The sequence below is a fragment of the Panulirus ornatus genome, chromosome 2 (assembly GCF_036320965.1).
Source record: "Panulirus ornatus isolate Po-2019 chromosome 2, ASM3632096v1, whole genome shotgun sequence".
NCBI lineage: Eukaryota > Metazoa > Arthropoda > Malacostraca > Decapoda > Palinuridae > Panulirus > Panulirus ornatus.
This window is the reverse complement of record NC_092225.1, coordinates 7,950,502-7,973,001: the sequence shown is the minus strand read 5'-3', so window position 1 is coordinate 7,973,001 and position 22,500 is coordinate 7,950,502. Positions and strand designations below refer to the sequence as shown.

At 40.5% G+C, this 22,500-nt stretch overlaps 1 protein-coding gene across 4 annotated transcripts in view; it reads right to left on the bottom strand.

The window, feature by feature from the left end:
- Sb (serine proteinase stubble) overlaps positions 1–22,500 on the bottom strand; it is a 197,120-nt gene that overhangs the window by 136,949 nt on the left and 37,671 nt on the right. For 2 of the 4 annotated variants that reach the window (XM_071669750.1, XM_071669759.1), the window contains exon 1: positions 15,071–15,533. The exons of the other annotated variants lie outside the window; for them this stretch is intronic. In XM_071669750.1, coding sequence (XP_071525851.1) covers positions 15,071–15,128 — 58 coding nt within the window. In that variant the 5' untranslated portion in view covers positions 15,129–15,533. Of the gene's footprint in view, positions 1–15,070; positions 15,534–22,500 lie in introns of those variants that run through there. 4 annotated transcript variants of the gene reach the window in all.

The window sequence follows — 22,500 nt, the reverse complement described above, 5'->3', positions numbered from 1 at the left end:
CGACCCCCCCCCCCCCAATACACATGTATATACATACGTCCACACACGCAAATATACATACCTACACAGCTTTCCATGGTTTACCCCAGACGCTTCACATGCCTTGATTCAATCCACTGACAGCACGTCAACCCCGGTATACCACATCGCTCCAATTCACTCTATTCCTTGCCCTCCTTTCACCCTCCTGCATGTTCAGGCCCCGATCACACAAAATCTTTTTCACTCCATCTTTCCACCTCTAATTTGGTCTCCCTCTTCTCCTCGTTCCCTCCACCTCCGACACATATATCCTCTTGGTCAATCTTTCCTCACTCATTCTCTCCATGTGCCCAAACCACTTCAAAACACCCTCTTCTGCTCTCTCAACCACGCTCTTTTTATTTCCACACATCTCTCTTACCCTTACGTTACTCACTCGATCAAACCACCTCACACCACATATTGTCCTCAAACATCTCATTTCCAGCACATCCATCCTCCTGCGCACAACTCTATCCACAGCCCACGCCTCGCAACCATACAACATTGTTGGAACCACTATTCCTTCAAACATACCCATTTTTGCTTCCGAGATAATGTTCTCGACTTCCACATATTCTTCAAGGCCCCCAGAATTTTCGCCCCTTCCCCCACCCTATGATCCACTTCCGCTTCCATGGTTCCATCCGCTGCCAGATCCACTCCCAGATATCTAAAACACTTCACTTCCTCCAGTTTTTCTCCATTCAAACTCACCTCCCAATTGACTTGACCCTCAACCCTACTGTACCTAATAACCTTGCTCTTATTCACTTTTACTCTTAACTTTCTTCTTCCACACACTTTACCAAACTCAGTCACCAGCTTCTGCAGTTTCTCACATGAATCAGCCACCAGCGCTGTATCATCAGCGAACAACAACTGACTCACTTCCCAAGCTCTCTCATCCCCAACAGACTTCATACTTGCCCCTCTTTCCAAAACTCTTGCATTTACCTCCCTAACAACCCCATCCATAAACAAATTAAACAACCATGGAGACATCACACACCCCTGCCGCAAACCTACATTCACTGAGAACCAATCACTTTCCTCTCTTCCTACACGTACACATGCCTTACATCCTCGATAAAAACTTTTCACTGCTTCTAACAACTTGCCTCCCACACCATATATTCTTAATACCTTCCACAGAGCATCTCTATCAACTCTATCATATGCCTTCTCCAGATCCATAAATGCTACATACAAATCCATTTGCTTTTCTAAGTATTTCTCACATACATTCTTCAAAGCAAACACCTGATCCACACATCCTCTACCACTTCTGAAACCACACTGCTCTTCCCCAATCTGATGCTCTGTACATGCCTTCACCCTCTCAATCAATACCCTCCCATATAATTTACCAGGAATACTCAACAAACTTATACCTCTGTAATTTGAGCACTCACTCTTATCCCCTTTGCCTTTGTACAATGGCACTATGCACGCATTCCGCCAATCCTCAGGCACCTCACCATGAGTCATACATACATTAAATAACCTTACCAACCAGTCAACAATACAGTCACCCCTTTTTTAATAAATTCCACTGCAATGCCATCCAAACCTGCTGCCTTGCCGGCTTTCATCTTCCGCAAAGCTTTCACTACCTCTTCTCTGTTTACCAAATCATTTTCCCTAACCCTCTCACTTTGCACACCACCTCGACCAAAACACCCTATATCTGCCACTCTATCATCAAACACATTCAACAAACCTTCAAAATACTCACTCCATCTCCTCTCACATCACCACTACTTGTTATCACCTCCCCATTTGCGCCCTTCACTGAAGTTCCCATTTGCTCCCTTGTCTTACGCACTTTATTTACCTCCTTCCAGAACATCTTTTTATTCTCCCTAAAATTTAATGATACTCTCTCACCCCAACTATATATATATATATATATATATATATATATATATATATATATATATATATATATATATATATATATATATATATATATATATTCATATATGTAGAGTGGGTGAAAGAAGAAAACTGAGAGTAAATGTGAATAAGTTCAAGGTTATCAGGTACAGTAGGGTTGAGGGACAAGTCAATTGGGAGGTAAGTTTGAATGGAGAAAAACTGGAGGAAGTGAAGTGTTTTAGATATATGGGAGTGGATAAAACAGCGGATGGAACCATTGAAGCGGAAGTGAGTCACAGGGTCGGGGGGGGGGCTAAGGTTCTGGGAGCGTTGAAGAATGTGTGGAAGGCGAGAACATTATTTCGGAGAGCAAAAATGGGTATGTTTGAAGGAATAGTGGTTCCAACAATGTTTTATGGTTGTGAGGCGTGGGTTATAGATAGGGTTGTGCGGAGGAAGGTGGATATGTTGGAAATGAGATGTTTGAAGATAATATGTGGTGTGAGGTGGTTTGATCGAGTAAGTAATGAAAGGGTAAGAAAGATGTGTGGTAACAAAAAGAGTGTGGTTGAGAGAGCAGAAGAGGGTGTATTGAAATGGTTTGGTCACATGGAGAGAATGAGTGAAGAATGACTGACAAAGAGGATATATGTGTCAGAGGTGGAGGGAACGAGAAGTGGGAGACCAAAGTGGAGGTGTAAGGATGGAGTGAAAAAGATTTTGAGCAATCGGGACCTGAACATGCTGGAGGGTGAAAGGCGTGCAAGGAATGGAGGGAATTGGAACGATGTGGTATACCGGGTCGACATGCTGTCAATGAATTGAACCAGGGCATGTGAAGCGTCTGGGATAAACCATGGAAAGAATTGTAGGGCCTTGATGTGGAAAGGGAACTGTGGTTTCGAAGGGGGGATGCTATTTCGTGTGTGGCGGGAGAGCGACGGGAATGGATGAAGGCAGTAAGTATGGATATGTACATGTGTATATATGTATATGTCTGTGTATGTACATGTATGTTATACGTTGAAATGTATAAGTATGCATATGTGCGTGTGTGGGCGTTTATGTATATATATGTGTATGTGGGTGGGTTGGGTCATTCCTCGCCTGTTTCCTTGCGCTACCTTGAACGCGGTAGACAGCGGTTAAGTATGATATATGTATATACATATATACATATATATATATATATATATATATATATATATATATATATATATATATACATATATATATATATATATATATATATATATATATATATATATATATATATATATATATATATATATATATATATATATATATATGGCTGATTCATGTGAGAAACTGCAGAAGCTGGTGACTGAGTTTGGTAAAGTGTGTGAAAGAAGAAAGTTAAGAGTAAATGTGAATAAGAGCAAGGTTATTAGGTACAGTAGGGTTGAGGGTCAAGTCAATTGGGAGGTGAGTTTGAATGGAGAAAAACTGGAGGAAGTGAAGTGTTTTAGATATCTGGGAGTGGATCTGGCAGCGGATGGAACCATGGAAGCGGAAGTGGATCATAGGGTGGGGGAGGGGGCGAAAATTCTGGGAGCCTTGAAGAATGTGTGGAAGTCGAGAACATTATCTCGGAAAGCAAAAATGGGTATGTTTGAAGGAATAGTGGTTCCAACAATGTTGTATGGTTGCGAGGCGTGGGCTATGGATAGAGTTGTGCGCAGGAGGATGGATGTGCTGGAAATGAGATGTTTGAGGACAACGTGTGGTGTGAGGTGGTTTGATCGAGTAAGTAACGTAAGGGTAAGAGAGATGTGTGGAAATAAGAAGAGCGTGGTTTAGAGAACAGAAGAGGGTGTTTTGAAATGGTTTGGGCACATGGAGAGAATGAGTGAGGAAAGACTGACCAAGAGGATATATGTGTCGGAGGTGGAGGGAACGAGGAGAAGAGGGAGACCAAATTGGAGGTGGAAAGATGGAGTGAAAAAGATTTTGTGTGATCGGGGCCTGAACATGCAGGAGGGTGAAAGGAGGGCAAGGAATAGAGTGAATTGGAGCGATGTGGTATACCGGGGTTGACGTGCTGTCAGTGGATTGAATCAAGGCATGTGAAGCGTCTGGGGTAAACCGTGGAAAGCTGTGTAGGTATGTATATTTGCGTGTGCGGACGTATGTATATACATGTGTATGGGGGTGGGTTGGGCCATTTCCTTCGTCTGTTTCCTTGAGCTACCTCGCAAACGCGGGAGACAGCGACAAAGCAAAAAAAAAAAAAAAAAAAAAAATGTATATATATATATATATATATATATATATATATATATATATATATATATATATATATATATATATATATATACATATATATATATATATATATGTTCCTATGAGTCCACGGGGAAAATGAAACACGAAAAGTTCCCAAGAGTACTTTCGTGTAATAATCACATCATCAGGGGAGACACAAGAGTGAAATATAACAGTCAGTTGATATACACCGAACGGGACAAGAATCAAATGCCTTGTTTAATCATGTTAAAAACTATGATCATTGTATTGACTGGAGTAACGCCATCTCAGTTGTTAACTCTAACTCTATTACCAAGAGAAATATCATTGAATCTTCTATTATTAGATACACAAAGAATTATAATCTTAATATTAGTGATGGTCTGTACAAATTAGATAACTTTATTGTTGATAAGATTTGTAAAATGATAAGTTTATGAACGCTCGTTGTATGTTTTGGACAATCACATGTTTACCAAATGGCGTCCTAGCTTCGTCCCTTCGATGTATGTCAACTGATTGTTATATTTCTCTCTTGTGTCACCCCTGATGATGTGATTATTACACGAAAGTGCACTTGGGAACTTTTCGTGTTTCATTTTCCCCGTGGACTCATAGGAATATCTTGATCACGCGCAAAATTGTGATCCTTTCCAATATATATATATATATATATATATATATATATATATATATATATATATATATATATATATATATATATATATATATATATATATTCACCTTCTTTGTACAGAATTTTCCTACAGACTTCTCTCAGCTTTCAGTAATTACTCGCACAATTCTACTAGGGCGATGATCTCAATGCAAGTCTTCAATTTTTTGCAGATTGCATCTTTTTTACCGGATAACTTCCGTTCTCAAGTACTAACTTTTTCTCCTTCACTTCTCATCTTTCATTACTTGAGTGCAGATTTCAGTATGTGCTTAATATTTTCCTAAACGGAGAGCGAATATTAACCTCACAGCTTCAGCACCAAGAATCTTCCTCGCCAAAGCTTATAAGCAATTCTAAGGATCATGTACGTGACGCAAGTTAACAAGTACTAATGTAAGAATCTTCCTCGTTGGCAGTATATGAATAATTCTAAGTATCATCTAAGTGACATAGGAAATATTCCAATAACTTTCGCATTATTAAATTCAAATATCATATAAGTGACACAGGTGATGTTTAGAAAAAAAAATCTCTCGCTACCAGTGTATAAGTAAATCCAAATATCATTTAAGTGGCAAATGTTCACATTTTACAACCCTTCCTCACTACAAATGTACAAGTAAATCCAATATAAGTAACAGATGTGACGAAGAACAAACGCTGGTACTTAAGCGAACATGACCAGTGGTTGCCACCAACCTGCGCGCCTCACGTAGCACACACACACACACACACACACACACACACACACAACTTTCACGCTTCTCTAACAAAAGTCGATTTGAGAACATCGATCTAGAACAGTTCTCTTAACAATGGCAGAACAGGGAACACCTGCAGGACCCAACACCATACCACGACACGAGTTAAATTGGGGTCATTAATAAATCCTTCTATTGTTAATGATTCATCAGAACAATACGAAAAACATTAATCTTTTATGAAATATTTTCTCTTCTCAAAAGTCTTGAGACTCTTAAGTTTAAAAGGGGATATCAAGACAATAATATCTGTCGTCCTCTTGGCTTCAACAGTATGGTGTTGGCTGGCCAGCCGCATGTGTTATGAGAGCTGATCTGTGGCACACTCCAGCCACTACACAGAATCCTCTCCTGATTACATCGACACACGACTCTCTCGCTAAAGGTTACAATACCCTCACGTTCACCCTTAGAAAAAAAGACAAAAAAAAAAAAAAGAAACGATAACTGGTTTGACAAAATGGCGATAAAAACGCTTTCATACCCGAATCATTGACAAAAAAAAAAAAGAAACAATAAACATACCTTAGTCTAGATATTTATAATCGCACAGATGACTGACTTCCATGAATGAGTATCATAAACGTTATATATAACTATAAAAATCGTCCGGTTTACACCATAACTCGCCTTCACAATCAGGACGTCTATTACCTCACCTTCCACCAAACACAGATGCCTTCCCTCTCCTCACTGCTTTCACTCACACCCGACAGAGTTCGGGAATCCATGAAGAGCAGCAGCGTTCGCCCGTGTGCAGATAAGTCTCATTATCAGACCGTAATCACTCCAAGAAACTAAAGCATATGATAACAGGGTCTGACGTGAATAGTCACTCTGGGTGAGGCTGTATCACTGGGAAAGCATCATTGTCAACGAACTTCTCACTCCAAAGGAGTCTACATCTTCCTGCTACTGGAAGTAGTGCAGTCCAGGGCCGCAGGGGTCTTTAGAAAGTTTCTGAGTAATATCAGGATTCTTTCATAAAGATTGGTTCTGGGTAATGATAGATAGAATAAATCAGGAACACATGGTCCATGAGAACATATAAAATCGTTGTCGACAGATGTTTCTTAAACTATAGATCAGAACATTTTCTTTGACATCGCTGCAGGATAAAAGAGGAACTTATAAAACAGAACAAGGCTTTAGTTATAACAAAGCACAGCAGATGGGTGTCTGAAGAACTCAGACATATCAAAACTTAAAACAATGTTTAATCTGAGTTGCCACTAAGCAACCAATATGTAAGAACAATGTTCATCTTAATTGCTGGATGATAACCCGTAAACTAGAACAATGAATTTAGTAGGTACTAGAAAGCAATCTGTAAACTAGAACAATATACTGGTGGTGGGTGCTAGAAAACAAACTATTAACTGGAACGATGTGCTGGCAGGTGGTTTGGATAAACCTGTAAACAAGAACTGTCTTGAGAGACGCTAGTAAGGAACGTATGAGTTAAAATAAAGTGCTGATAGGTCTTATGGGCCACACATCTATGCATTTCCTGAGTAAATGATAGAGGACAAAAACTTGTCCAGGAAAATATGGAGCGTTCCAGCAACTGTAGGATAGACTATCAGGCATGGAAAAGACATAGGGATTGAGGTACGGTGAAATAGTCACTGTAGAACAGATTACCAGTTAAAAAAATAAAAAACATATGATGGTTGAGCATTTTGCCCATCTGTTTCCTCTCGGTTTAAAATCATAAACTTTCTTTTCATCTTGGAAGCATGCCGTGGTGCACCTCATCCCTACGAAAGGAAACCGTTCTAAACTAATCAATCATCGCTTTTATTATTTCTGAATTCTTCGAAATCCTCCTATAGTCCCATTTCCATAAACACACAGATTCCCACTTTCTTCTTTCAGATCATCAATAAGGCGTTGGATGTGTAAGGTTCCCTGGAGGTCTCTACTGTGTGACCCGTCTCTGGTCTTCTTAAAGAGATTTTGGTTAACATTTTGTCGTAGCCCTCGATACATCTAAAGCATTTGATGAAGCAAGGCACAAGTTCACTTCCTTCCTCTGGCTTTGCTCTGTCTCTCTGTTCTCTAAAGCACAGTTTTCTTCCCAAGTTGTTCCACTTCAATGGTCACTGACGGAGCAACGTCTCCCTCTTACCCTGTCAATGCGCTGTTCTTCAGGGTTCTATCCTACCGCCTACCTTCTTTCTTCTTTCCATGAACGATCTTTTATTCTACCTCAAAAAGTATTCACTGTGACAACGACGACTTCATTCTAAATACTTCAACTCACTTTCTCTTCCTTTCTCACTCTGAGACTCATATTTTCCTAGTATAAAATAACGCAGATTCTGCTTAGATATCTTTCTGAATCCTACTCGTTTCATGCCGTTCAATTTCAAAACATCATAATCTAATTTTGCAGTGAAATAAACACGCTGGGCAGATTCATATCATCCACTTTTTATTTGAAGCTCTTGATAACAGACACTGCAAAGCCTGTTTCTCTAAAGACTGCAGGAAGGGAGTTAGTGCCTCAATTATGTCTCATTTGAGCCTCTGTTCCAATAAAAAAAGATGGGCCTCATTCACCCAGGTTTGGAGTACTGCTCACATATCTTGTGTGACTCTTCAAAAGCCCTCTGCCTTATAACCTCTCCTGCTGTTACTTCTCAGCGACCTTCCTTTCCGTCCGCAATGATTTCTTATCATTTTCTTTTCTCTGTATCATTTCCACCACCGTTCTTGTGAGCTGTCAGCCTGTGTCCCAAACCCTAAGACCTGGATCAGCGACACTCCTCGCCAAAGTTTCTATGTAGAAACCAGCCACACGAGGATTGACCGCTGTAATACCTTTTGCTTTCCACGTTCAGCGAAACTGTGGAATTCTCTTACGTCTTTTGTCTTTCCCTCTACGAATTTACTAACATCCGGGAGCTCAAACTATGGGCTGAAAGATCATTTTTCTAGAAATGGAAAAATCTATTCAGTTTCTTGTCTTATTAGACCTTAAACGACCGCCTCAAATGCGATATGGATGACTAGGCCAAGAAACCAGAAATCAAAAACTTTTCTGAATTCACAATCCGTTTTCTTTAAACACACAATTCATTCACACCTGAGACAACTACTATTCAGTCTATTTTCTGCTCAATGACTGAACAGATAATTTGATAACGTAAAAAAGTCTTGCGGTAGCCATTAATTAGTGACTCTTTTATCCTCTAAGTACAATTTCTTCTCCACGCTTCATCAAACTGCGCTTTGAATATCATTTCAAAACGACTCGTGGAGAAACTCGTCTGAAAGTGTGGGTCAAAGATTAACTTCCAAGAAGAGAGAGAGAGAGAGAGAGAGAGAGAGAGAGAGAGAGAGAGAGAGAGAGAGAGAGAGAGAGAGAGAGAGAGAGAGATTCTAATATCTAAGTGGACTTGCAACGAGATTTTGTCTGTAAAGCAGGATTAGCGCGTAGAGCTCACCGCACATCTTGCTTGTTGGATAATGTTTTTTCCTGGGCGGGCATTCTTTTCATCATTCATTCTAGGTTTATTTAGGGCTGAGAGACAGAGAGAAGCCAGGTAAGATGGGCCATCTGTATAAGCTTTACTGACAGTAAATAATTCAGCAAGTATAGTCCTTACATCCCGTATACATACGGAACACTACACCGAAATGCTGAGAAACGTTAGACTCCGTTTTCTTTGCTACCGGACGGAATAATCTGGAGGTCACTTAATTATCTGACCCGAGGTTCACGGTCATTGTCGCCTCTAGTGATGACAGATAACCTAAGCGACACATTCTTGACTGATGATTATCAAGTTACAGTCATGTTTCATTGAGTTCACTACTTACCCATGAACGAGATAAATCTTCACAATAACGAAATCCTCCTTGTCATCACCTGTTTTAACAGCTGCTGCTTCATCTCGCTACCTATAATTAGATTTATGCCGTGAAACAAAGCTAAGTCAGCGCACAGAGAAATCATGAACAGAGACAAGAGTGAGATGGGAAACCCGTGTGGTGTTTAAAACACAAATAAAGAAAAACTATAATATCATGAGAGATCTTCCAACATGACATACTAGAGGAAGAAAAATAGCTAATGAGCTGGCCGGTCCGGTATGAATATGAAAATCAGTCAGTGCAGGTAGCTGGCAGTGACCGATATAGCCTAGGTGCGATAACACGAACAAACCAACGCCATCTGCTGCCTCCACCGCGTCCGAAACTTCGGACGCTCCATCGCGTCAACCCACCCAAACATCCACCTTCATAATACGGTCATCTATCATTCCTGGAGTAAACTGTTGGTAAATGCGTATGTCTGAGTACACCTGTGTGCATACTTTCACCCCCTCCAAAAAATAAGAGTCCATTATAAGTTTTTACCATGTTCGATATTAAGAGCTTCGTCGCCTTAGGACGTTGTGGTCAGCTCCGTTCTAAATACCAGGAAAACGTTTAAAAAGGTTAACGTTTATGTGGGTGAAGCTTAATTTGCTGTAAGTTAATGCTAGCGTTTGTTTAATGGCGTGAAGCTTTGAGTAGGTGATGGAAACGACTGTTGGTAATATGATTGTGTGCAAGCGTAGTTCAATAAACCTAAATAGAATATAAGTGGTTTGATGACTTTACTATTATCAGTATATATATATATATATATATATATATATATATATATATATATATATATATATATATATATATATATATATATATATATCAATGGCTAAAAACGTCCAATCTGAGCCTGTTTTTAAGTGGCAGAGATTTATAGACTAACAATAATGAGAATGATATTCATGGAAAGACAGGAAAGATATAAAACAAGACATCAAAGAAAGAGATAATAAAGATTATGATAGATTTCCTTATAATAGATAGTGGAAGTCTCGATGATCTGGTCTTACGTTTAGTAATTTGAGCCACGATGGTACGACGTTGAGCAAGACCCGTGGGCATGATGACCAGGTCTTCGGAATTGACCTTTACAGCTCAGGTCAAAGGTCAGACCATAATACCCCAGCGTCGTGCCTAAGGGTCTCATACCTTCATGCTCAAGGGCCGCATCGTGGAGCTCAAGGTCTTGTCGTCGTGTTCAAGGGTCATATCATCGTGCTCAAGGCTCAAGCCGTCATGCTTAAGGGTTAAACCATTGCGCTCAAGGGTCATACCGTCGCGCTCAAGGGTTAAACCATCGAGCTCAAGGGTCATACCGTCGCGCTCAAGGGGCTAAGCAGCGTCTCTGACAATTAAAGCATCGTGCGTAGAACCATCATCCACCTTTCAAATGACGTCTTGAATTTCGCCAGGAGCAACGAATTAGATGAACTGCCCTTACCATGATGTCCTCCGTTTTCATTATGCCATTTTCATTGCTTTCAATATTCAATTTGTCTCCGACCCTTCATTGACGTCGATGTTACAGCACTCATATACATTCATCACCATCACCAAAAAAATGTTGCCTTCACCATCACCGCCATCACCAACACCTTCACCACCAACACCTTCACTTTCATCATCACTTTCATCGTCACTTTAATCATCACACACGTAGTATGATCAAGACCTGGGTTTGTTTTTTTCATTTACTGATTAAGTACCAACAAGACGTTCCCTCCTCTGCCTGGTCTGCAGGACACTGGCTCGACTTGACCTCCAGACCGTGATGGTAATACCCTTGAGCACGACTCAGTACAACCCTGGATTAGGATATCCTGTTCTTTGACCTGACCTCAAAGGTCAGGTCAAATACCAAGTATCGTCGTGGTCAAGAATCATACCGTCGTTGACATGGGTGGTCTCGTCGTACTCAGGGGTCGTATCGTCGTACTCGGGGGGTTGTACCGTCGTACTCAGGGGGTCGTACCGTCATACTCTGGGGGACGTACAGTCGTACTCAGGGGGTCGTACCGTCGTACTCTGGGGGTCGTACCATCGTACTCTGGGGGACGTACAGTCGTACTCAGGGGGTCGTACCGTCGTATTCTGGGGGTCGTACCGTCGTACTCAGGGGTCGTACAGTCGCACTTAGGGGGTTGTAACGTCGTACTTTAGGGGTCGTACCGACGTACTCAGAGGGTCGTATCGTCGTACCCTAGGGGTCGTACATTCGTACTCAGGGGTTATACAGTCGCACTCGGGGGTTGTACCGCCGTACTTTGGGGGTCGTACCGTCGTACTCTGGGGGTCGTACCGTCGTACTCTGGGGGTCGTACAGTCGTACTCTGGGGATCGTACAGTCTCACTCAGGGGGTTGTACCGTCGTGCTCGGGGGTCGTACAGTCGTACTCGGGGGTCGTACCGTCGTACTCAGGGAGTCGCACAGTCGTACTCTATGGGTCGTACAGTCGTACTCGGGATCGTACAGTCGTACTCAGGGGGTTGTACCGTCGCACTTAGGGGGTCGTACAGTCGTACTCAGGGGTCGTACCGTCGTACTCAGTGTGTTGTACCGTAATGGTGAAAGGCTTAAACATCTAAGAGTTCATTATAATGATTATTTCTTGAAATTTATATTCTCCTTACACACACACACACACACACACACACATTCATTTTTTAACTTCTAAACAAACACAATAATTTTCACTTACATAAACGTCAAAGCTTAATGACTTAAAGAAACATCAAATATCTTGATATCAATGATATCAGAATATTGAACTATGATTTGAAAACGAAAGTTAGAAAAATGTTTAATCAATAATGATGAACTACTACTACTAATAATAATAATGATAATAATAATAATAATAATAATAATAATAATAATAATAATAATAATAATAATTATTATGTTAACAATATAAATACCTCTTTACAACAACCAGGTGATACACAGGCAGTATTCTTTCTAACCTAGCCACAGGTATTATAATCATCATAAATGGAATAATGGTGGTAGAAACATTATCATTTCATTATCATTATTGTTATTCTTATTTTTATTATTATTATTGTTATTATTATCATTATAATTATTATTATTATTATTATTATTATTATTATTATTATTATTATTATTATTATCATTATTATTATTATTATTATCATTATTACATGGATACACATAATAGTAATACTGCTTGACCCTTTACAGGGAATTATCAAATACCTGCGTGTGTGTGTGTGCTGAAAGCAAGAACTATATCATTAATTAACACTGATCTGGTCTGAAGTATTTGGAACTGGATGTTACCTGTTCTAAGACGAAGAAAAAAGTGTATAGATTGATGGCCAGTTGGGATGTAATGGTGCGCAATGAATAGTTTAACGATAAGAATGTAATGACCTCATTGAACACTTCCATGGTAACAATGTAATGGTTTTAGTGAACTGTTCAACACCAAAGATATAATGGGTCTCAGTGATTGGTTGTTTCGGGTGCAGTAGGCAGATACAATTGGTCTTGGTCCAAAGCTCGATAGATGGGATATAATGGGCCGAAGAAAGCGGATCAACGAAGATATAATGGGGCAAAATAACGATTTACAACAACGGAGAGAATATAATGGGCCTTTGTCCACTGCTCGACAATAATGATATAGGCAATGGGCCATAGGTTATTGCTATGTATATAATGGGCCACTGTGCCTATCTCAGACGTAAGGAGCTAATGAGCTGAATGGTCCATACCTCGATGTGCAGAATGGGCCAGCCTGCGCCTACTTCTGCCACATGGACCTAACGAGGTATTATGGTTGACGCCAAAGATGTAACCCAATATGTTGTATTGCTTAATACTATAGACATTGGTGTCAAGTATAAAAGAAAATGGGCTCTGTTACCAGAAATGTAGGTCTTCAGAACAAATATCGGTGCTCAACAACATGTATACTGGTGTCAAGTATCATAAATACTGGTGTCAAGTATCACGAATACTGGTGTCAAGTATCATAAATACTGGTGTCAAGTATCATAAATACTGGTGTCAAGTATCATAAATACTGGTGTCAAGTATCACGAATACTGGTGTCAAGTATCATAAATACTGGTGTCAAGTATCATAAATACTGGTGTCAAGTATCATAAATACTGGTGTCAAGTATCATAAATACTGGTGTCAAGTATCATAAATACTGGTGTCAATGTATCATAAATACTGGTGTCAAGTATCATAAATACTGGTGTCAAGTATCACAAATACTGGTGTCAAGTATCATAAATACTGGTGTCAAGTATCATAAATACTGGTGTCAAGTATCATAAATACTGGTGTCAGGCACCATAAATACTGGTGTCAAGTATCATAAATACTGGTGTCAAGTATCATAAATACTGGTGTCAAGTATCATAAATACTGGTGTCAGGCACCATAAATACTGGTGTCAAGTATCATACATACTGGTGTCAAGTATCATAATTACTGGTGTCAAGTATCATAAATACTGGTGTCAAGTATCATAAATACTGGTGTCAAGTATTATAAATACTGGTGTCAGGCACCATAAATACTGGTGTCAAGTATCATAAATACTGGTGTCAAGTATCATAAATACTGGTGTCAAGTATCATAAATACTGGTGACAAGTATCATAAATACTGGTGTCAAGTATCATAAATACTGGTGTCAAGTTTCATAAATACTGGTGTCAAGTATCATAAATACTGGTGTCAAGTTTCATAAATACTGGTGTCAAGTATCATAGATACTGGTGTCAAGTATCATAAATACTGGTGTCAGGCACCATAAATACTGGTGTCAAGTATCATAGATACTGGTGTCAAGTATCATAAATACTGGTGTCAGGCACCATAAATACTGGTGTCAAGTATCATAAATACTGGTGTCAAGTATCATACATACTGGTGTCAAGTATCATAAATACTGGTGTCAAGTATCATAAATACTGGTGTCAAGTATCATAAATACTGGTGTCAAGTATCATAAATACTGGTGTCAAGTTTCAACAATATTGGTGTCAAATAGCGAAAAAAGTGGGACCCACTATCATAAATTCTGGTGTCTGGTATTAAGAATGCTGGTATCGATTACCGTAAATGATAGTGTTCACTACCAAAAATCCTGATGTCTAACACAAAAGATAATGGTTTCAACTAAGAAATAAATGGTGTCCACTATGAAAAATGATGATGTCCGCTATTATGAATATTGATGTACATCATCAAAAAATAGTTAGTGTTCACTATCAAAAAGTAGTTAGTGTTCACTATCATGAGTACTGGTGTCCACTATCAAAAATATCGGGGTCTTCTTTCAAAAACTTCGGCGTCTACAATCAAAATATCTGCCTCTACGAAAAAATATTGAAAAAAATACTGACGTCTTATATGAAAAACATCGAGGTGTTCCATCAAAAACCATCAATACGTTGATGTTCACTACCAAAAACATCGACGTCCACTGTCCAAAACATCGACGTCCAACATCATCAATACACTAAAACGTTATTTTTCTTTTCAACAGAAAATGAGAACATAGGGAAGAGGAGGAGGAGGAAGAGGCACATCTTACCGAAGCCATGGTGTATCATCTTGTAATGTGAGGTGTGTGGAGCAGGCTGGCGTATCATCCCCTCGGCCTCACTGCTGCTGGCCCTTCCTCCTCCCTATATGCATCGCTCCAGGAGTCCTTCGGAACCACCTTGATCAGCACTATTATAACTTACTCCCCAGACACTCGGGCTTGCATTCTCTTAAGCCACCACCATTACTGAGTATTACCAACAGGCATGTAGGTGCCTCCCTTCACCTAGACTGAGGGGTGGGGACCACAATACACTAGGATGGGTGTGTGTGTGTGTACGAACGGGAGGCACAACGAACGGGACGGTCACTGACACGGGCGGTGCAGGCGGCGCGTGTGCGTGTGTATGTGTGTATGTTTGTGTGGTCGGTGAGCGCTACACGTGGCACCAGACTGCACGAGGCGCTCGCTACCAGCGTGTGAGGCAGACTGAACCGACTGACGGAACCACTGACTGGACACCCCCTCCCCTCCCACTCGTTCGCCCCTCCCTCACTCACTCACTCACTGCCTATTTCGCTTTTTCTCAGGGCGGGGCTGACTTAGATCGACTCTCTCTCTCTCTCTCTCTCTCTCTCTCTCTCTCTCTCTCTCTCTCTCTCTCTCTCTCTCTCTCTCTCTTCTCTCTCTCTCTCTCTCTCTCTCTCTCTCTCTCTCTCTCTCTCTCTCTCTCTCTCTCGTCACCTTAGGATCCTGCGTTGAGCGCTACGCGTTAGCCCTGCCTTTTGGCAAAAATCTCGTAATAAGTACTCTCTCTCTCTCTCTCTCTCTCTCTCTCTCTCTCTCTCTCTCTCTCTCTCTCTCTCTCTCTCTCTCTCTCTCTCTCCGTGTTGACTTACATCAACCATGCAAATCAGCCTTTTAATCTTTATGTTATCGAGATATCAGAGCCAGAGGCGCCCGGCTTCTCTGCAACTCATCTCTCAAGAACCGACAGACGCTAATACTAGACGTAAACCACGTGATGCAACGAGAGGTTTGCTGCGAAATGAGGGCGTTCACAGTGTACTAGTGCTACACTGAGAGTTCTTACGCTAAAGACCCGGTGTCACAGGTACCAGTAACCGGTTCTTAGCAGTAAGACCTGGCGTCAAAGGTTACTATTGTTACTTTGATGATTCTCACACGTAAGACTTGGTGTTATAGGTACTAGTGTTACTTTGATGGTTCTCACACGTAAGACTTGGTCTCACAGGTACTAGTGTTACTTTGATGGACAAGTACCGGCGGTTCTGGTGATTCTTGCATGTAAGACCTAGCGTTACAGGTACCAGTGGTTCTCGTGGTTCTTTCATGTAAGTCTTGGCGGCACAGGTATTAACGTTACTCCGTTGCCTCTAATACGTAACATCTGGTGTCACAAGGGACCGATGTTGCTTTGTTGTTCGTTATACGTAAGACAAGTACTAGTGTTACAGGTACTGGCGTTAGTAGTTCTTACATGTAAGACCTGGTGACACAGGCACCATGGTTTTGGTGGTTCCTACGCGCAAAACCTGGTGTCACAGGTAACATGCGAGACCTTGTGTGACTGGTGCCACAGGTAACATGTGAGACCTGGTGTGACTGATGTCAGGTAACATGCGAGACCTGGTGTGACTGGTGTCACAGGTAACATGCGAGACCTGCTGTGACTGGTATAACAGGGAACATGCGAGACGTCATGTGACTGGTGTCACAGGTAAACAGTGTTACTCCGATGAAGTTTCTAACATGTGAGACCTGGTGTCAGAGAGGCAAGGAACCTGTAGCTGGCAGTAGGGCGAGGATGGGAGAGGTTGGCACGGTGCTACCACTGACACACATATTGTTGCTCGCTCCTCCCACTCCACCACCACCACCGCCGCCGCTGCTCCGCCCTCACACACACACACACACACACACACCCTCCTCTCTCTCTCTCTCTCTCTCTCTCTCTCTCTCTCTCTCTCTCTCTCTCTCTCTCTCTCTCTCTTCCCCACTTAAAGCCTTCTGTACGAGCACGAGACTGGCCATGTGCCCTTCAACTTGACGGTACGACCCTTAGGCACGTTGGCCTGCCCTCGGCCCTGATCACTTAAAAGGTCAGGTCCAAGGCCAAGGCTCCACCACGTCTTGCTGCACGACTCTGCTCAAGAGGTGAGGTGGGAAACGTGTATAAGAAACGCGAGACATGAGGTGTTCAGTAAAAGCAGTTAAGCATATATAACCAACTAACAGGTTTATTTGCCGAGAGGAGAATTTTGATTCTCATCTTCACTCAGTAATTACTAACATCCATTCCGTCTCAACATGTATAATATGTGTCTTTATGACACATATTGCAAATATATGTAGGATTTTACGCGCGTTCGTGTGTTTGTGTGTGTGTATAATTGTTTGCGCGTAACGAGGATATTTACACACATGGGTCTCCTTCTCTTACAACCTTCTTTAACATCAAAATTTCTGAATTTCTTTACACTCTCCCTTCAATGTTTCTTCATTAAGCTTGTGTGTGTGTGTGTGTGTGTGTGTGTGTGTGTGTGTGTGTGTGTGTGTGTGTGTTACGGGGAGAGAGTTTTACATTTGAGTTGCCTAGTCTCAGTATTATTATTATTATCTTATTATCGTTATCATTATTATTATTATTATTATTATTATTATTATTATCATTATTATTATTATTATTATTATTATTATTATTATTATTATTATTATTATCATTATTATTATTGTTATCATTATCATTATTATTATTATCATTATCATTATTATCATTTTTATTATTATTATTATTATTATCATTATTATTATCATTATTACTTTTATCATTTGTAACAGTAGTAGTAGTATCATATATATATATATATATATATATATATATATATATATATATATATATGTATATATATATATATATATATATATATATATATATATATATATATATATACCTCGCAAACGCGGGAGACAGCGACAAAGCAAAAAATATATATATATATATATATATATATATATATATATATATATATATATATATATATATATATATATTCCTATGAGTCCACGGGGAAATTGAAACACGATAAGTTCCCAAGTGTTTCATTTTCCCCGTGTACTCATAGGAATATCTTGATCACGCGCAAAATTGTGATCCTTTCCTATATACATATATATATATATATATATATATATATATATATATATATATCCATGGTTCCATCCGCTGACAGATCCACTCCCAGATATCTAAAACACTTCACTTCCTCCAGTTTTTCTCCATTCAAACTCACCTCCCAATTGACTTGACCCTCAACCCTACTGTACCTAATAACCTTGCTCTTATTCACATTTACTCTTAACTTTCTTCTTCCACACACTTTACCAAACTCCGTCACCAGCTTCTGCAGTTTCTCACATGAATCCGCCACCAGCGCTGTATCATCAGCGAACAACAACTGACTCACTTCCCAAGCTCTCTCATCCCCAACAGACTTCATACTTGCCCCTCTTTCCAAGACTCTTGCATTTACCTCCCTAACAACCCCATCCATAAACAAATTAAACAACCATGGAGACATCACACACCCCTGCCGCAAACCTACATTCACTGAGAACCAATCACTTTCCTCTCTTCCTACACGTACACATGCCTTACATCCTCGATAAAAACTTTTCACTGCTTCTAACAACTTGCCTCCCACACCATATATTCTTAATACCTTCCATAGGGTGGGGGAGGGGGCGAAAATTTTGGGAGCCTTGAAAAATGTGTGGAAGTCGAGAACATTATCCCGGAAAGCAAAAATGGGTATGTTTGAAGGAATAGTAGTTCCAACAATGTTGTATGGTTGCGAGGCGTGGGCTATGGATAGAGTTGTGCGCAGGAGGATGGATGTGCTGGAAATGAGATGTTTGAGGACAATGTGTGGTGTGAGGTGGTTTGATCGAGTAAGTAACGTAAGGGTAAGAGAGATGTGTGGAAATAAAAAGAGCGTGGTTGAGAGAGCAGAAGAGGGTGTTTTGAAATGGTTTGGGCACATGGAGAGAATGAGTGAGGAAAGATTGACCAAGAGGATATATGTGTCGGAGGTGGAGGGAACGAGGAGAAGAGGGAGACCAAATTGGAGGTGGAAAGATGGAGTGAAAAGGATTTTGTGTGATCGGGGCCTGAACATGCAGGAGGGTGAAAGGAGGGCAAGGAATAGAGTGAATTGGAGCGATGTGGTATACAGGGGTTGACGTGCTGTCAGTGGATTGAATCAAGGCATGTGAAGCGTCCGGGGTAAACCATGGAAAGCTGTGTAGGTATGTATATTTGCGTGTGTGGACGTGTGTATATACATGTGTATGGGGGTGGGTTGGGCCATTTCTTTCGTCTGTTTCCTTGCGCTACCTCGCAAACGCGGGAGACAGCGACAAAGTATAAAAAAAAAAAAAAAAAAAAAAAAATATATATATATATATATATATATATATATATATATATATATATATATATATATATATATTATCCCTGGGGATAGGGGAGAAAGAATACTTCCCACGTATTCCCTGCGTGTCGTAGAAGGCGACTAAAAGGGGAGGGAGCGGGGGGCTGGAAATCCTCCCCTCTCGTTTTTTTTTTTTTTTTTAATTTTCCAAAAGAAGGAACACAGAATTGGGCCAGGTGAGGGTATTCCCTCAAAGGCCTAGTCCTCTGTTCTTAACGCTACCTCGCTAATGCGGGAAATGGCGAATAGTTTGAAAGAAAAGAAAAGAATATATATATATATATATATATATATATATATATATATATATATATATATATATATATACTGCTACGCACACACACACACACACACACACACACACACGTACTCACCAGCCTAAGCAGGTATCCATAAATCAACCAGCCCCAAGGGGAGGATGAACAGCTGGAACTGGTTGTGGGTCAAATGCCTAGCCAATTAAACGAATCCATGCTAACCTGGCGGGTCTGTGTTGACTCATGGTGTGTGTGTGTGTGTGTGTGTGTGTGTGTGTGTGTGTGTGTGTGTGTGGATTATAAGAAAGTTTTTAGGATCCATTTTCAAACTTCCTTTCTACGAGTCATGAGTAACTTGACCTCATTCTCACTGCTTTATTGTGGAATGCGATCTTCCTGATATGCCGTATGTCCATTTTTTCAATCCTTTTCAACTCTTGTCCATGTCATCCTTATCGTCTTCTGTTTACCTCAGCCACTAGCGTCTCTCCAGGACAAGGGAGTACCGATAATGCGACACTGAGCCACTTCGTCTCAAACATCTGAACCCGACGCCTTGATGACGCGTTGAGAGGCCATCCTTATGAGTGCTTCATAATCTTCAGGCCGGCTTAAAGGCCAATATGTGACTAGATGGAATCTTAGCCATCGAGTCGAGGGGGTTTATCTAGGGCCACTTCCGAGGACAGTGCTGGCTAGGAAGGAACCATCTACTTTACTATCCTCTGTCCATCTATATACAGTAAGATTAGAGGATACTTTTACAATCTTCTAGCAGATGACCACGTCATAGACCACTAGGTCTTCTGTTATCTGTTTTACGACATACCCTCACTTACCACTTTCCACTTTTATGCAACAGACTCAGTACAGCAAGGGATGCTATCAAGCCCAACACTTTATTTTTTCCGGAGGCAAAATCACAAAGAAAATGCGTTTAATAAAGTAAATGTTACTAAAGTTCATAGAAGTTTCCGGTCACCATAGGAACATTTAAATTTACTCCATTGAAAAGAGTTTTCCAATACCAGAAAGAGCAGCACCAAAGTCATTTTTTTTTAATAATTTTGCCGTAAACAAAGTAAACACCCTCATAACGCAAGACATTACCAAATTTGGATAACAAATAAAATTCCTTAGAACCTTCTGCAAATAATTCATCCACTCCACACCATACACCTCACTTGCTGGTTCATTCATGCTGTCAAGGACAAATACAACAGTGTCACAAACAATACAAAACAGAGTACTGAGAACAATCACAAGCTGTCTAACAACCACTGATATTCATTACCTGTAGAATGAAACAAATACACATCCATTACAGAATCATCTCAAGATTCTCAGCACTCATTGCTTTACATCAGACACCTCCAATCTGATCGACTTTATGACCAACTACGTAACCACAAGGTTACCTCTGCTTCACACATCAACGGCCTATGTCTTCAGGTCCTCCTCCTCCCCCCTACAAATTCAATATAGACAAACCATACACACACTGTACTAACTCAACAAAGACTAAACCTATCCTGAAATACCATTCCACTGTCTGAAACTACACTCCAAAGCCAGGAATGAATTATGTTTTCTGGTCTGCGTTCTGGAGATCAACCATCTAAAGAAACATGGAGTCAGCATGCCACAAGACTTCTCATACCCAAGATGCAGCTTGTCATACTGAAGATAGAGAACACTCGCTCCTCAAATACTCTGTACTCACCTAACAAAAAAAAAAAAAAAATGCGCATGAAATAATAATTCCTCACTTGTGGACCTGCCCGTTGGACACACGGACATACAAATGCTGTGGAAGCTGTACACAAATATATCCTAAAGCTTGAGGGTAAGGCAAGTTATCTTAAAATTATTTTCTCTAAAAAATTACAACTATTGTTAAAGCCCCATTCGAAACCACTGTAGTTATTCTACCCTACCTAAGACCTGCTATTACTACTACTACTACTATTACCACTACTACTATTATTACTACTACTATTATTACTACTACTACTGCTACTACTAAAGCCTCCAACAATGCCCATCACCAGTAGCACTACACTATCTCTAATACAACTTATAAATACAACCATTACTTTCACTACTCTAACACTTATATCGCCACTCACATCATCACCACCGCTTTACGCATCAGAGCCTTACATATGAGAACAATTCCTGTATGAGACGGTCTCCTCCGGAGCGCCATTGTCAACGTTAAAAGCGTCCTCTTCCCCCAACACGCCGCCTACCTCACCTATTATAATCCCCGTCCCTCTGCTCCTACCTGAAGCAGAGGCCGGCCGTGGAAGTGATTTTCCTCCTACAGTAACACCACCACCTCTCTCGTCCACTCATTTCGGGCACTCAGCTCTTCCTCGTTCTCTTCGCATACCGCAAAAAAAAAAACGATCCTTTTCTTACATTCAATTATTTTCATATCGATATTAGTTAAAATTATATGAGTATGAGAAGCATCAAATGAGGAAGGCTCTCAGAAATATGTCTTCTTTCGCGGAGATGAGGAATATTTTTGTTTCTTAATGCACGAAGTTCTTGCTCCTTCGTTTTCTGTAGCATTTGTCCGCTCGAGCCTAAGACATAAACAGTTCTTTATTTTGTCGTTTCTCTGAACTTTCTGTTAAGTTTCTACGAAGCCTTGCTACGTACCACCCCCAGCTCTTGCCAGTGTGCTTGCTTTAACGCT